The following is a 15,795-nucleotide window of genomic DNA, read 5'->3' as shown; positions in this document are numbered from 1 at the left end:
TGTGAAGTTAATGGGAGTGAGGAACAACGAAATGTGGACATAAAGGAAGTTAAGATAAATGTTCCTTTATCTGTGAATGTTTCTTCCTCCATTGTTGTTCCAAAAGTTGTTCCAATTGTTGAAGAACGTCATAACAACATTTGAATGATGAAACACCCCTTGAAGAAACTAACTCACAAAGAGCTGATGCAAATGAGTTATAAGAAATACCTTTGAGAAGATCTCAAAGAATAAGGAAATCAACTATTCCAATCGATTATGAAACTTATTTGCAAAAATCAGATCTTGACGTTGGAATTAATAAAGATCCAGTTTCAATTTCACAAGCCATAGAGCATTTCTGAATGAAAATCTTGAAGAGAAAGGTTATATGGACCAACCTAAATGTTTCCTAATTGAAAGAAAAGGTCGTATGGTGTGTAAACTTATGAAATCAATATGGACTTAAACAAGCTTCCAAGCAATGGTACATCAAGTTTAATGATACCATCATCTCTTTCGGTTTTGAAAAAAATATTGTTAATCGTTGCATATACCGAAAGATGAGTGGGAGAAAAATTCTATTTTTAGTTCTATATATTGATGATATCTTGCTTGCTACTAATGATTTGGGCATGCTGCGTGAGACAAAAGAATATCTCTCAAAGAATTTTGAAATGAAAGATCTGGGTAAGGCATCTTATGTGATAGGAATTGAAATATTCCGTGATAGATCACAAGGTTTGTTGGGATTGTCTAAAAAAGCCTATATTGAAAGAATTCTAAAGAGATTTAATATGAAAAAGTGTTATGCTGTAATTGTTCCAATTTAGAAAGGAGGCAAATTTAGTCTTATGCAATGTCTAAAGAATGATATAGAACGAAAACAAATGGAATCAATTCCATATGCTTCTGTTGTGGGAAGTCTAATGTATGTGCAAACTTGTACAAGATCAGATATCAGTTTTGTGGTGGGCATGCTAGGCAAATATCAAAGTAATCCTAGAATTGATCATTGGAAAGCTATAAAGAAAGTTTTAAGATATCTTCAAGGCTCTAAGAATTACATGCTCATGTATAAAAAAACTAATCACTTGGAAGTGACTGATTACTTAGATTTAGATTTTGCTAAGTGCATTGATAGTAGGAAGTCCACTTTTGATTATTTGTTTCTTCTTAGAGAATGAGCAATATCATGAAAAAGTGTTAAGCAATATGTTATTGCCTCATCCACTATGAAAGTAGAATTTGTGACATGTTTTGAAGCAATAATGCATGCATTATGACTGTAGAACTTTATTTCAAGACTTGGGGTTATCGACATCATTACCAAGCCGTTAAAAATTTACTGTGATAATTCTGCAGTAATGTTTTTCTCCAAAAACAACAAATACTCAAGAGGTGCCAAGCATATGGAATTAAAGTATTTTGACGTTAAAGAGGAAGTTTAGAAACAAAAAAGTGTTTATTGAGCATATTAGAATAGATCTCATGATTGCACATTCATTAACTAAAGGTTTACAACTAAAGACATTTAAGGAACACGTACATAGAATAGGTCTTGGTTGTCCTTGTGATGTACTAAAGTTAACACTCTGAGCTAACTTATGCATTTCTGATATACACTATTTCTAGTTTCTAGTTATGATGTGCACATTATTGTTGTAACGACCCGTTAGGGGGTCTGGACGTTTTTGGGTATTTTATTTTGGGTTCAAAAATTTTTGCTTTAATTAATTGAGGGTTGAAAATATTCTCTTTGTTTATTGGAATGAAGAGTAAGTGGAAATGAGAATTTGATAGCCCAACTAAATGGAATCCAAAAATGTGGGGAAAGTCCAAGTAGATTGGGCCATTGAGATATGTTTTGAATTTTAATTATATTATGAATGGGATTGGATTATGATAATTTATTTGGGTTAGTAAGTTGGGCCATGGAATGGCCCACGGCATGGGCTGAGCCCAATTGAGAAATGAAATTTGAAATTTTAAAAGGAAATCATAATAAATTAAATTGGCCAGTAAATGTCAATAATGCCCTTGGTCTTCCATTTGACCATTGTAAAGGTGAAGGGTAATCAGGTCATTTCGACCAAGTTGTAGGTGCAGACTATGCATTTCCTTCTTCATGCTTCAGCTGCATCGGTGACCTTTAATTGCTGTGTGCCTGCCTTTCCTTTTTTTTGCAACTCTTTCATCCTTCTTCTTCTTCTTATCTCTCTTTTTCCCTCCTGGTTGCTGGTATTTCGTTTGGGTTGATAGTAACTTCAAGAATTGAGGATTTTTCTGCATAGTGAAGTTATCAGGCAAGTTCTTATTGCACTCTCTCTTAATTTTCAGTGTGAGCTCCCTTGTTATTTATTCTCTCGTGCAAGTTCCCCTGTTAGTCTCTTCATTTTAGTCACTGTGAGGGGTTATATATATAGACATGTAAAATATATATTTATACGCTTGTTGCTGCGTATGGTTCACTTTCTGCTAGACTTCATTGAGTCTTCATATCTGGGTATCTGTTGGAGTCTTCTTGTGGTCTCAAAATGGGGTTTGTTTTCACCCCAAGCTTTCTTCGTGAATGGCATTTTATATAGCTAGGTGAGGATGAGAACCTCTGTTCATTCTATATCCAAAGAAGCAGTGTTCAATGTATATATATATATATCTATGTGTATATCACCTCTGAATGAGCTCGCTGATCCAAATGCTTCTTATATGTATATGTGTTGTGTTTGAATGTAAAATGTCCAGTCCATTCGAATGATTTTTTGAGGTATTTGGAGGTCTCGCATCAAACAGCAAAAGCTGAACTGGAAATAAATATATACTGTTCACCCATATATGAGACCCACTTGTAAATACATATATACAATATGCGTAACGAGCTGATACCCCTCAGAGATTTGTAAAGCTTATTAGAGCATGCCCTGCCTAGCTAATCCACCATATATTCATGCTTAAACAGTCATTCGAATGCCCCTGTTATGTTCTGTTTGGCAAACCCAGTTATATATATATACACGTTCAATTTCATTGATATTCCAGTGAGCTCGTTCCAGTTCTTTCCGCGAACTCGTTCCAGCTCTTTGCCGCAAGCTCACACCTATATGCTCTCTGACCGTAAGCTAAATCGCGAGCTCGTTCCCGCGAGCTCATTCCTCAAGCTCTTGGCCACGAGCTCTTGTCGCGCGCCTAACCTCAAGCTCGTCCAGCGAGCTTTTGCCCAACCCCTTGACCGCAAGCTCGTTCAACGAACTAATGCTCACCTCATAACCTCGAGCTTGTTCGCTTGTCCTTCCTGTGAGCTCTCCCGAGCTCTCTCCGTAAGCCTCGAACTCATGACCTCGAGCTGGTCCCGAGCTCATCCCGCATGCCTTTGAATGGGAGCTATCAGCTCTTACCCTATTTATTTACCTTTCCTTAACTGAAGTAAATGTTTGCATTTTCTTTAATTTATATTTTACTTTCATTTACTTTAATACATAAATGTAAATAAGAAAGTACCCCCATTTGGATTCAATAAAAATATCAAAAAAATCAAAATTAATAAAAATAAAAAGTTAGAATTTTGGTTTTAGTACAAATTTACGAATTTACAATTTTACCACCATTGAAATACATAGTTTCCGTTTCTTGAAAAATTTATTAAAAATTATTTTTTCAACAATGAATGCTAGTTATCAAATTATCGGGAATTAGTTTTTCAAAATGAAGATATTTTCAAAATATGTTTTATTTGGTCCATTGCTTTAGAAAAATTTCAAGTTTATGTTGGTTAGCAATTTCGCGTGGTGTGGTCATTTGATTGCATGAGGACTAATCATAAAATTTGAGCTATGAGCACGAATGCAAGTAAATGCATACTATCACTAGTTAAATGAAATCACAACAATCATATGATGGGAAAAATAGTTATTAAATTTATAATACTCCTCAGCTGGTGAATCGATATTTAATATTAAATAGCATCTCTCAAAGAAGTATTCTTGTGTTCTAAATTACATCAAGCATTTCTGTGTCATAAATTACATCTTGAATGTGGTCAACGTTATGAAGTAAGATATGTTGAATTTATCTGATGATGGAAAAATACCCGGTATAGGTAAGTAATGTTGAAAGTATGAATATCGCAGAAACAAGAATTTAAATACATGTGGTTGGCAAATGCATACATGATGCATACATGTACATGTTACATATATATATGTTTTGCGCACCTATTATTTTGCACGGAGGGAGAAAGGGTACCCTGGAGCACTTGGCACGGGACGAGGTGGCCATAGCCCGGCAGGTTGGCTCCATATTTATTTGTGAGGTTTTATAAAACTTATGCACTTTTGCATGCATTGATTTATGGCTTGAGAGCCGGGGAAATTGATATTGGTATTGAAATGATGCACTCTTGCATGTATTGATTGATGGCTTGCGAGCCTGTGAGAATTAATAATGGCATTGAAATTTTATGCACATTTGCATAGTGATACATAGTGATATGATATATTGAGTTAAATTGATGAATTCATGAATTTGGAATCTTGTATATAACTGTGGAGTCCTTGATTACTCTTCTTGATGTCATCATGTTCTTGGATCCTATATATTGTTCCTTGTTTCTCAAACTTGCTGAGCCTTGTGGCTCACTTGATCTTTTTTGCCATTCCAGGTAAAGGAAATACGGTTATTGGGGGCGAGTCTAATAGGACTGCTGCCAAGGGATAGTGGTGTACGAAGATGCGTCCTAACTTTAAAGATTCTAGTTAGTGATTTGGTGAGGTTTGTAATAATGAGAATTTATTATGTTATTGGCATTTGAGCATCTTATCATTTTATTTGTCCATCGAGCCTAGAGTTATGAGATATTGGGAATGTAATTGAACCTTGATTTAATTTCCGCTGCTAGAAATGAAATGAGTTGTTATTTGAGTTCAGTTTGTTCTATATCATCTATGTAAGGACTTTCTTTCGAATATTCAGAAACGGGCCTTACAATTGTGTTTTGATATGTTATGACATAAATTGTCTAGAAACATTATTGTGGACTATCATGAAATTATATGTGTCATTTATAGGCCTAGTATGATAGGACGTTGGTGTTTGTGGTATATGAAAAGAAGTATGTTATGTGATCAATGTACAACCACTATAACCCGCATCTAGTGTTTTATCATATTGAGATAATTATGATGTTTTAGGAGGATGAGTTTTTGATGCTTAAGGTTATAATGTATCATACTTACATTTTAAGTCTTAGTTTCATCCAATTTTCAAGTCAAGTGGGAGAATGTTAGATAGTTACCGTTTGGTAACTAAGTGGAATGAAATTAAGGAGTTGAGGCTAACAAGTAATTTTCTATGGTGGGAAGTTATTAATAAAATAAATCTCATCCATCCATTAATAATATAATTGATGCTTGATGGATGCATCAAATTAAAAGAGAAATTACACATATATTAGTCCTCTCTCTACCCACAAAAATAACACAACAAAATCCATTAGAAAATTAAGTGTGTTTTACCAAGAAAATGAGATAAACCAATTTACAAAAGCGACAACTGCATTGTAATAGCTTCGTCATCATTAAACCCAAGTACGTGAAAATCATAAGCTTTCGAAGATTCTTTTAAGAATTAGAAGATAATAATCTTCTACTAACATCATCTAGATTGCCTTTTAAGGATGGCTCAAGTAATAACCAACATTTCATAACAAGTATAACATTGTGAGTCTGAACATTTTCTTTCTTGTCTCTTAATGTGAATATTTATAATTCTTTCCTATGTACCCAAAAAAAAATGCAAAGTGGATAGAATGCAATAAAAATAACAGTCATTGAATAGTTTAAAATTTGGAAATGTGGTTCTCAATTAAGAAAAAGGAAGACTGGATGTAAAAATAACTTACTTTCCCTCAACCCCTGGGAAACATTCAAAAACAATTCTTCTTCAACTCTTAGAAAGTAAGAAGTCTGGTAAATTGAGAATATTAAGTTTATAAAAACAACTTTTTTAAAGACCCTAATTTATTATACAACTTTAAATTTCTCACCAATAAACAAATACTCTTCTTTTCTGTCCTTTTTCCCCTCATTGTTTATTCAAATATCTAATTTTTGCCTACTTCATAATATGATTCGAAGTCAGATCCATCAATATCAGAAGGCGTTTTGGTCTTCAAAGTCAAATCCATCAATATCAGAAGGCATTTTGGTGTTTTAAATGCAAAACACAAAGTCCATCCACTTTCCAGCTTGGCCCTATTTAAATTTAACCGTAAGGGGTTATATGGTAATGTTTCCCAAATTATGGGGCTTCTAAGGACACTCAATTTTTTCCAAGTATTTTCAAGGTAGCTTTTTTTGAAACACAACTGGGATGGGGCAGTGGGTATTTGATCCATAGGAAATCTCATGATCTCCAAATGGGAGCCCAATCACTCAGCCTATCCTTAAGACAAGTCTGGGTGCCTTGGTGGGACGATGCCATGTTGGTTGATCTTGTTCATCTTATACTCTTTTGGTGGGCGGGTCCTTGTTTGATCTAAGACTAGGTTCGTTGACCTAAGTTGTTCGAAAGCCCTCTACTGAGCTTCGGTCTTCTGAAGCTATCGCTTGCTTCAAACGTCTAAAGTTGACATTGTCTGCCTTTATTCATCTGAAGCTAGCCAGTATAATTTTGATCAATTGAAGCTGAGGTTCAGTCAAATGAACCACTCTGATGCTCATTCTACTCTCTTTTCCAAACAACTGACGTTCTTAGGGCAATTTATGGTTTAAATAGGGTCGGATTTCCTCAAGGCTTAAACATGTTGAGTCAATTTCCAACATGTTTAAGTCCGACTTCATTTAGCCTGTTATTTTTCTTAATTCACCAGAATGAGTAAATTTTACCAAAAATTCGATTTGTCTTCAAAACCTTTTTATTTTTGTAAAACACTTTTTTCCCAAAACCCTCGAGGGTCATTTTAAATCTCAAGGTAGGTCACGACATTAATTTTTTTGGTGATTGTTTATTGTTGAACTCAAACCCAAACACAATATATTCATATGCTTCACGAAACCTCCATTTCCCATTCTCACATTTTTAGATTCTCTATGGCCAAGACAACGTCCCTTTTGAAAAGGAGTGGCCTCTATGGTCAAACACACAACCTCATGCCATGCATGTGATATGCTCTACACACAGGGGCTTTAATGAAAGACTTAGTGGTTAAGCTTCCAAGCACTAAGAGTTCTCCAATTGATACTCACCTCTCTCCTTAATTGGTATCTTGTCTAGGAAAAGGTTCTCTCTCCTAAGCTCACAAAGATTCTCCTTATTTTCCATCTTTTTCTCTCAAATTTCTATGTAATGATGTGTATGAAGAAAATGAGCAAAAAACCCTATTTTCCAGCTCTTTTATGTTGCCCTTACAAGTGCCCAATCGCCCTACTTGATGCCTTATTAGTCTCTTTTATAAGGGAATTTTGGTCCACCAAGATTTGAAGATCAAACTACAAACTTTCCCTACAAATTTTGGTTTATCTCCCCTTCTCTTCCAGCTTGTTTGTCTTTGTTAAGATATGATTTGTATATACTATCTTTACAATATAGTAACCATATATTTTGTTAAGATATGATTTGTACATAGTATCTCTACAATATAACAACTATATATCTTGAGATATATAGAATATATGTAAAATATAATATTTCCTTTTTTAGTAGTTTAAGTTCATGTTTTAACGGTTGTACATACCATTCAATTGTGAAATGAAAAGATACGTTGTTCTATCACATGGTATCAGAGCCATAATGCTAACCTAACCTTAGTTAGGTTAGAAGCAGCAACAACCGCCCTCCATCATAGTGGCCATCCATCATCGGCCCTGTCTCAATTGTTAGCCCTTACAATCGCAACTAACACTATCCATCCTCGCACGCCTTGCCAAGATTGGGCGATCAATCACCTTAGCTATTACCCATCCTCGTTAATTCCCAATTGCCCTTGTCAGTTGTCATCACCCAATCAAATAGTTGATTGCCAATCATCCTTGCTGGATCTGAGTCGTCATTGTTGTCACTAGCCATCTTTCATCAGGCAACCAGTTTAATGGCGCCTATCATCCTACAGACCCAAAGCAAGCTAAATCCACTTACCCAAATCCTAGTCTTACGCAATAACCTTGTTACCGGTCGTCTTTTATGCATCTCAGATTTGATCTCCATCCATGGCAGCCAAGGCTAATACTATCCCAGTCATTGTCATTATCCCACAATTTTTCCACACACCTATTATACCATGCAAAAATTGAATGGCTAGAATTACTCCACTTAGTCTTCCATTGTAGATATCTGGTTTCTTAGTCAAGGACTCAAGGATCACTTAACCAAGCCAGTTGCCAATATTCCTATGAACCATCAACTAACATGGATGAAAGTGGATGCCCAGTTCTTATGCTTGTTGTGGCAGACAAGTGAATCCATCTTAATACCTATTTTTTGCCCTCTTTTTGCATGTAGTGCCCTATAGAATTGTGCTCGTGAGTTATATATGAGTGACATAGCTCATATCTACGATGTTATTGGTGAATTATTTGGTCTACAACAAAATGAGTTAAACATGACGACATATTTGGGTTAGTTTCAAGCCACAATTATTGAATTCAATGAGCTTATGCCATTTGATACAGATATCAAAAACCAACAAAAACAGCAGGATCAAATGTTTATTGTTCTTTGCCTTAAGGGATTCAATCAAAGCTTGAGCTTATCAAAATGCAAATTTTGGGCAATACATCTCTTCCACCTTTGATGGAGATCTTTGTCAAATTACTTCACACTACATCCTCTACTGTAGATTATGGTGGTTCAGTCCTTGAAAAATAGTTTACCCTTGCCACAATTCAAACTAGATTCCATTCTAATCTTTGAGGTAATGTAAAGGGTTGTGGTGGTGGTGGATGTGGTCAATCTCGATCCTAATGTACATGTTGTAATAGTATCGACCATACTAGGGAGACTTTGTTACGACCTTCATGGTTGCCCACCTCACACAATCAATACAGCTCAAGTTGTTACTAACAATTCAAAGATCTAGTATTCTACTTGTTAGAGAATTGTAGGAAGAATCCTGAATTAGTGGAATCCAAAATTAATGGGATTAATGTCACAGTATTTTAGGAAATTATCTTCTATTATTATCTTGCCTATTATATTCTCTTATAGCTAAGGAATTATTTCCATTTTTACAGCATCCTAGATTAGGAAATTAATCTTGTGTATCTTATAGCATCCTAGATTGGGAAATTAATCTTGTATATCTTACAACATCCTAGATTAGGAAATCACTCATGTGTATATATCTTAGAGAATAATGAGATTTGTGTGAGTTATTCACCCCAAAACCCTATCTTTTTTCATGGTATTAGAGCTCGATTCAACCTAGTTAGCACAACTAGAAGAACCAATCACTATGGCTGGCAGAAACCTTGACAATGCAATCTAAACAACTGTAGATTCCTCTACCTCCTCCAATCCACCATCTATGAGTATCTTATCAACCCCTTTATCCTTCAACAATCATTCCTTACAGAATACTCAACACAAATTGAGCGGAAAAAAAATTGAGAATGGTTTCAATTTGTTATTCTTGTAATTAAAGGCAAATGAAAGTTTGGCTATCTCTCTAGAGCAATTTTAACTTGACTCGTGGATAAAATGGATTATCAAACATGGGAGATTGAAAATTCAATTGTCATAGCATGACTTATTAACTTGATGGAGCCAAAGATTAGACGAACCTACCTATCTTACAAGACTGCTAAGGAAGTATGGGAGGCAGCATAGGAGATATATTCTGATTTTGAAAGCACAACCCAATGTTTTGAGATACGGTCTACTATTCAAACCACTTGACAAGGCAATCTTAGTGTTACTAAGTACTACAATACTTTGATAGAGTTATGGTAGGAGATGGATCTTTTTTATGATCATAGTTGGGAGTGTCCTACTAATAGTTTAAAATACAGTAAAATGCTGGAGAAGGAAATGATAATTTAGATGAAGTATGCGGTTGACTACTAGGCACCAAACCACTTCCATCCTTCCGGGAAATGTTTGCAAAAGTCAGAAGAGAGCAAAAAACATGTAATGCTCAACTTCTTTGTGGACTCACGTTCAAGCTCTGTGCTTGCTATGTTTAAGCGTGAAGAAAATTCTTCCCTTTCTCGGGACAAATTGTAGTGTGTGGCCACTGTAATAAACTCTATCACACAAAGGAAACTTGCTGAAAAACACATGGTAAGCCAGCAAATTGAAAGCTAAAAAATAAAAGGAAGACAACGCTCAACATATACTACTGCAGTTGCTCCTGAAACTAAGAAAGGCTATTGAACCTAACCACCAAACAGTTAGAGCTCCCTCACAAGCTGTTGAGCCACACACAACTAAGGGACCAAACACCTTAGCCACTAATCCAATAGTCTCCATGACAAAAAGGTAATATGACATATTCCTTATTATCTAGAAAAATGAATGAGAATTGTTGGATAGTAGATACTAGAGCCTCCGATCATGCGACAAGTTCTATGGCTGCAATAAATAAGTTCCAACCTAGTGATAAGAACTTGAAAGTCTTGATGGCAGATGGTGTTGTCTTCAGTTATGGGACAAGGGATAGTTTTAAGTGTTTGGTTTGCAATTGAAATCTGTGTATTACATGTCTCTTAAGTTAAAATGCAATCTTCTCTCTATTAGCAAGATAACTCAAGACATGAACTGTATTGTGACTTTCTTCCCTTCTCATTGCATATTTTAGGACTGATCTTCGGAGAGGATAATTGGTAGTGCAGACGAAAAGATGGGTTTTATTATGTTTTATCACGACCCAAGTGTGACAATGGCTTTCTTTCCAATCCGGTTAGGATCGGAGTATGTGCTGCTTAGAATAGAGCAGGCGCAGAAACGATATTAAAAAGAAAAGAGAGAGAGGAGAAGAGCGGCAGAGAGAAGTAGAATTCAATAATTTCTCATTTGATGCTTTCCATAGTCATGTAACGAACTATATATAGGCTGCCCAAGGGCAGATTCCCTAGCCCGGCCGTTGCAACAGACAGCCAATTGTCCACATGCATAGGAATATTCTAATTGTCCAGTCAAGTAATAAGGAAATACTGAAATAAAAATTACAGCAATATTAGTAATGCAAAAGTAATTAAATTGGCAATAAATTGTAGTCATAGGGGTCGGGCACGCGTGACAATTCCCCCCTTGTTAGCTCTCTCTTGTCTTCAAGAAAGACTGAGGAGGCTAGCTGATCTAGGAAATTGTTGTAGTAACTGTGGCAGATATTCCCATGTGCACTCTTCCTCACCAGCACCCTACCACTCAACCAACACTTGTATAATATGTGACCCTAGCTTGTAGATGACCCTGCGGTCCAATATCACCTCTAGTTCCACCACTCTCTTGATTTCTTTAGGCATTTGTGGCAACGTAGGACTCACTAATTGTGCTCCGGCTAACTTCTTCAATAGCGAAACATGGAATACAGGGTGGATGCGAGACTTCTCAGGGAGTTTCAGCCGATAAGCCACTCGGCCAATCTTGGCAATTATCGGTAAAGGCCCGAAGTACTTTGGGCTAAGTTTGGATACAAGCCCTAAAAAAATGAACTTAAGATGGGGGGTATCGCAGCCTTAAATATACTTCCTCACCCACATTGAACTCTCGATCACTTCTTCTGCGATCAGAGATTTGCTTCATCCTATTTTGAGCCAATGCCAACTCTCTTTTTAACTGTTGTAGCACTATTTTTCTTTATTGCAAATAGTCTTCCACTTTAGCCACTATTAAGTAATTCCCTACAATCAGTATCAAGGGGGGTTGGTAACCAAAAATAGCCTCAAACGGTGACATTTTGAGTGATGAGTGGTGGTTAGAGTTGTACCACCACTATGCCATAGGCATCCATTTATGCCACTCTTTAGGGTGCAGAAAACTCATGCACCTCAGATAACTTTCTAAGCTTTGGTTCACCCTCTCGGTTTGGCTATCCGTTTGAGGGTGATATGCCGTGGACATGTTCAACCTCGTCCCCAAGGCCTTCATGAGCTCCTACCATAACAGATTGGTAAAAACCTTATCCCGGTCTAAAATAATAGTCTTTGGAATACCGTACACCTTAACCACCTGGTCCAAAAATATTAGGGCCTCATCTTAGGTTGTAAAATGGGCCTTATGAAGTATGTGAATTTAGTGACCCTATCAACAACTACCAAGATGTTAAACCTTCCCTCAAATTTCGGCAGCCCTTTAATGAAATCCATAGAGATGTTTTCCCAAACTTGGTCTGGAATCGATAAGGGTTGTAGAAGCCCAAGGTAGGCTACTGTCTCACTCTTGCACCGTTTGCACACCTCACAAGCCATGACAAATTTCTTCACCTCTGTTTTAAGACCCTGCCAATGAAACAATTGTTTTACCCTTAGGTAAGTGTTTTGTACTCCCGAATGCCCTCCTAAGGCTGACTCGTGGAGAGATCACAGTATTCTCTTCTTGAGATCATCATTATCTCCCACCATTATCCTTCCATGGTATCTCAACACTCCTCCACTTAAACTATATCCATCCTCACCTTTGTTGCCCGTAGCAACTTTTTCCAATACTTGTTTGATCTTTGCATTCCCTTCATAGTTGTCTATAATTTCCTTGCACCAATCAGGAATTACCGTAGTTATAAGGGCCACTTCCCTAACTTCATAACACTTGGACAAGGCATCGGCAACCACATTTTCTTTCCCTTTTCCATACTGGATCACATAGTCCAACCCCATAAGCTTAGATATCCCCTTCTTTTGCAGCGGGGTGTGCAATTTCTGTTGCAACAAAAATTTCAAGCTTTCATGGTCGGTTTTAATTATAAACCTCCTTCCCTCAAAGTAATGTCGCCACTTATCAACAGCCATTAACACAACCAAGAACTCATTCTCGTAAATGCTTAATCCCACATGTTTTGGTCCTAATGCACGGCTGAGAAAGGCTAGGGCTCTACCTTCTTACATCAACACTGCCCCAATACAGGTTGCTCAAGCATTGCTCTCCAATACAAATGGTTTACCAAAATCAAGTAGCCCGAAAGTGGGAACTCTACTCATTGCTTCCTTTACCCTTTCAAAGGCTATGTCAGCTTCATCACCCCAATTAAACCCTTCTTTCTTCCAGAGCCCTATTAAGGACTTACTAATAACAACATATCCCTTGACAAATCTGCGATAGTAACTAGTGAGGCCCAAGAACCCCCTTAAAGCTCTGACTGATTTGGGTTTTGGCCAATTCAACATAGCCTCTATCTTGCCAGGGTCGGTGCTGACCCCATTTTCTGAGATCACATGCCCTAGATACTCCACTAAAAGCACATTTGGACCTCTTGATATAGAGATCATTGGATTTAAGGATCTCAAAAGTGGTTTTAAGGTGTTTTAGGTGAGTTTCAAAGGATGGACTATAAATAAGTATGCCATCGAAGAAAACCAATATAAACTTTCTTAGGTGAGGCTCAAAGATTCGATTCATTAGTGATTGAAAAGTGGTTGGGGCATTGGTGAGCCCAAATGGCATCACCAGAAACTCAAAATGCTCATGATGGAATCTAAAAGCCGTTTTAGAAGTGTCTTTGGGTTTCATCCTAATTTGATGATAACCCGAGCGAATGTCAAGTTTAGAAAAGAATTTGGCTTAGTTTGGTTCATCCAAAAGATCTTCCACTAAAGGTATAGGGAACTTGTCATTGATAGTCATAGCGTTAAGTTGGCGATAGTCCACACAAATACACCATGAACCATCCCCTTTTTTTACCAATAAAACGGGAGAAACAAAGGGGCTATGGCTGGGTTTAATGATTAACTGTTGCAACATTTCCCTATCTATGGTTTCAGTGATAGATTTCTGAATTGGTGGGTATCTATAAGATCTCACGTTAACAAGCTCTGAATTGGGCTTAAGATGAATGGCATGGTCAAATTCTTGGTTAGGGGGTAGGGCTTTGGTTCTTGGAATATATCATTAAATTCAATCAGCAATTTATCAAGTTAAGCAGAGTTTTGTACCTGCCCAGTAGTGGAATTCAGGGTCTAGATGCTGAAATAAGCCTCTCCTGACTTGGCACTGCCTGGTGCCTCATCTACCGACACAATTGAAAACAATTGTGTTAGCCGCCTTCACTTGTTGTTGATCACCTTTTAGAGCCTTTTTCCAGTTATCATCTTGCATACTCCTGTTTCCCTTCCTCCAGATAGAGTCAATCTTCTTCCCTCCTTCTCAAAGGAAACTTCCATCCTATTAAAATCAAAGCTAATAGGACTAATTTCTTTCATCCAATCTATACCCAAAACGACATCACAACACCCTAGGCCCAAGAGTCTCAAATTAGCCTCGAATGGCTCTTCCTGCATCTCCCAACAGAATCCCCTGCAAGTTAACTTTCTTATTACCCTGTTTCTGTTGGCAACGGTTACACTCAGTGGTTGTGTACTGACCAACTTGCACTTGAGCTTTCCCTCCATTCCTTCATCAAGGAAGCTGTGAGTGCTTCCACTATCAATCAAAATCATTAGGCTACAGTCCTTTACCTTACCTTCGACCTTAATTATTTTGTTGTTAGGGACTTCTTTGAGTGCATGTATGGAAATCTCTCCATCGTGTCCCCCTTCACACTCTTCTTCTTCACTTTCTTCTTCAATTTCGTGTACCCCTTCCTCATCGCCTTCTAACAACAAAATTTGCCTCTTACATTGATGTCTAGGGAAATACTTGTCCCCACACCTATAGCACAACCCAGCAAGTCTCATTTGATCTCCTAATCTACCACCATAGGATGAAAAACCTCCTCCAGCCACATTTTTTATCCCATAACTCTCCCTGACCACCTCCCTATTAGGGTTTCTGCCTCCTGAAGGAAACGACCCAGATCCCATGTTCTTCTGTTACTGCTTTTGTTTCTTCACTAGAGCTTCAACCACCATCTCCTGTAGTCGTGCGCTTTCTAAAGCTTGCTCGACAGTTTTGGGCCTCAACACCTTTACCATTAGTCTCAATTCATCATTCAGCACGCTTAAATAACTAGACACAAAATAAGCTTCAGAAATGTGAGGATTATGGTGGATCATAAGTGACTTAAGCTCCTCAAACCCTTTCTGGTAAGATTCCACACTCCCGACCTACTTTAGCTTATTAAACTCCTCGACAATGTCCACCATGCTTTTTTCCCCGAAGCGTCCATTCAATTTTTCTGCAAATTCTTCCCAAATGTGAATCCTTCCCATTCTCACACATCCTTGGTACCAAGCCACCACCTCGTTAAAGTACACTGACACCAACGTTATCCTCTGTCTTTCGGGTATATTATACCATTCAAACACCCTCTCACATCTCTTTATCCACCATCTGGGATTAACTCCTTCAAAGGTTGGTATCTCCATTCGAGGCATAGAAAACCTCGGTGGTTGATGATTAATTTGGTCATCTCTTCTTCTTCTCATGAATCCTTCTATTTCCTCATCTGGTTCAATCTCATTTTCACGGTGGTCATTTCCTTGGTTCATTATATTCTCTCCTAGAATGGGTTCAATTCTACCCCTCGGAGGAAAGTCAGGTGAGACTCTTACTGCATGTTGTCGGGTAAACATCAACATAAATTGTTGCATCTGAACTCCTAACTCCTCCCACACCCTCGCAATGGAGCTATCCAGCCTACACTCCAATCCTTCCATGGAGCTCTCGACCTTGCGATCCAATGCTACGATTGCTTCATGCTCCCACGTAGCCCCCAACTCCAACTGATCGACC

The 15,795-nt window shown here is 37.5% G+C and overlaps 1 protein-coding gene across 1 annotated transcript; it reads right to left on the bottom strand.

Moving 5' to 3' along the window:
* Positions 1-13,037: 13,037 nt before the first annotated feature.
* LOC127794805 (uncharacterized mitochondrial protein AtMg00860-like) lies at positions 13,038-13,394 on the bottom strand. Its single transcript, XM_052326059.1, has one exon. It carries the CDS (start codon positions 13,392-13,394, stop codon positions 13,038-13,040), a length of 357 nt encoding a protein of 118 aa, XP_052182019.1.
* Positions 13,395-15,795: the final 2,401 nt, after the last annotated feature.

Source organism: Diospyros lotus, chromosome 2 (genome assembly GCF_014633365.1).
Source record: "Diospyros lotus cultivar Yz01 chromosome 2, ASM1463336v1, whole genome shotgun sequence".
Lineage (NCBI taxonomy): Eukaryota > Viridiplantae > Streptophyta > Magnoliopsida > Ericales > Ebenaceae > Diospyros > Diospyros lotus.
Note: the sequence above shows the minus strand (reverse complement) of the source record. Positions and strands in the feature narration are given on the sequence as shown.

What these genes read in the sequence shown, in the direction of transcription:
- LOC127794805 (XM_052326059.1), bottom strand. Translation starts at nt 13,394, where the DNA reads ATGATCTCTATATCAAGAGGTCCAAATGTGCTTTTAGTGGAGTATCTA.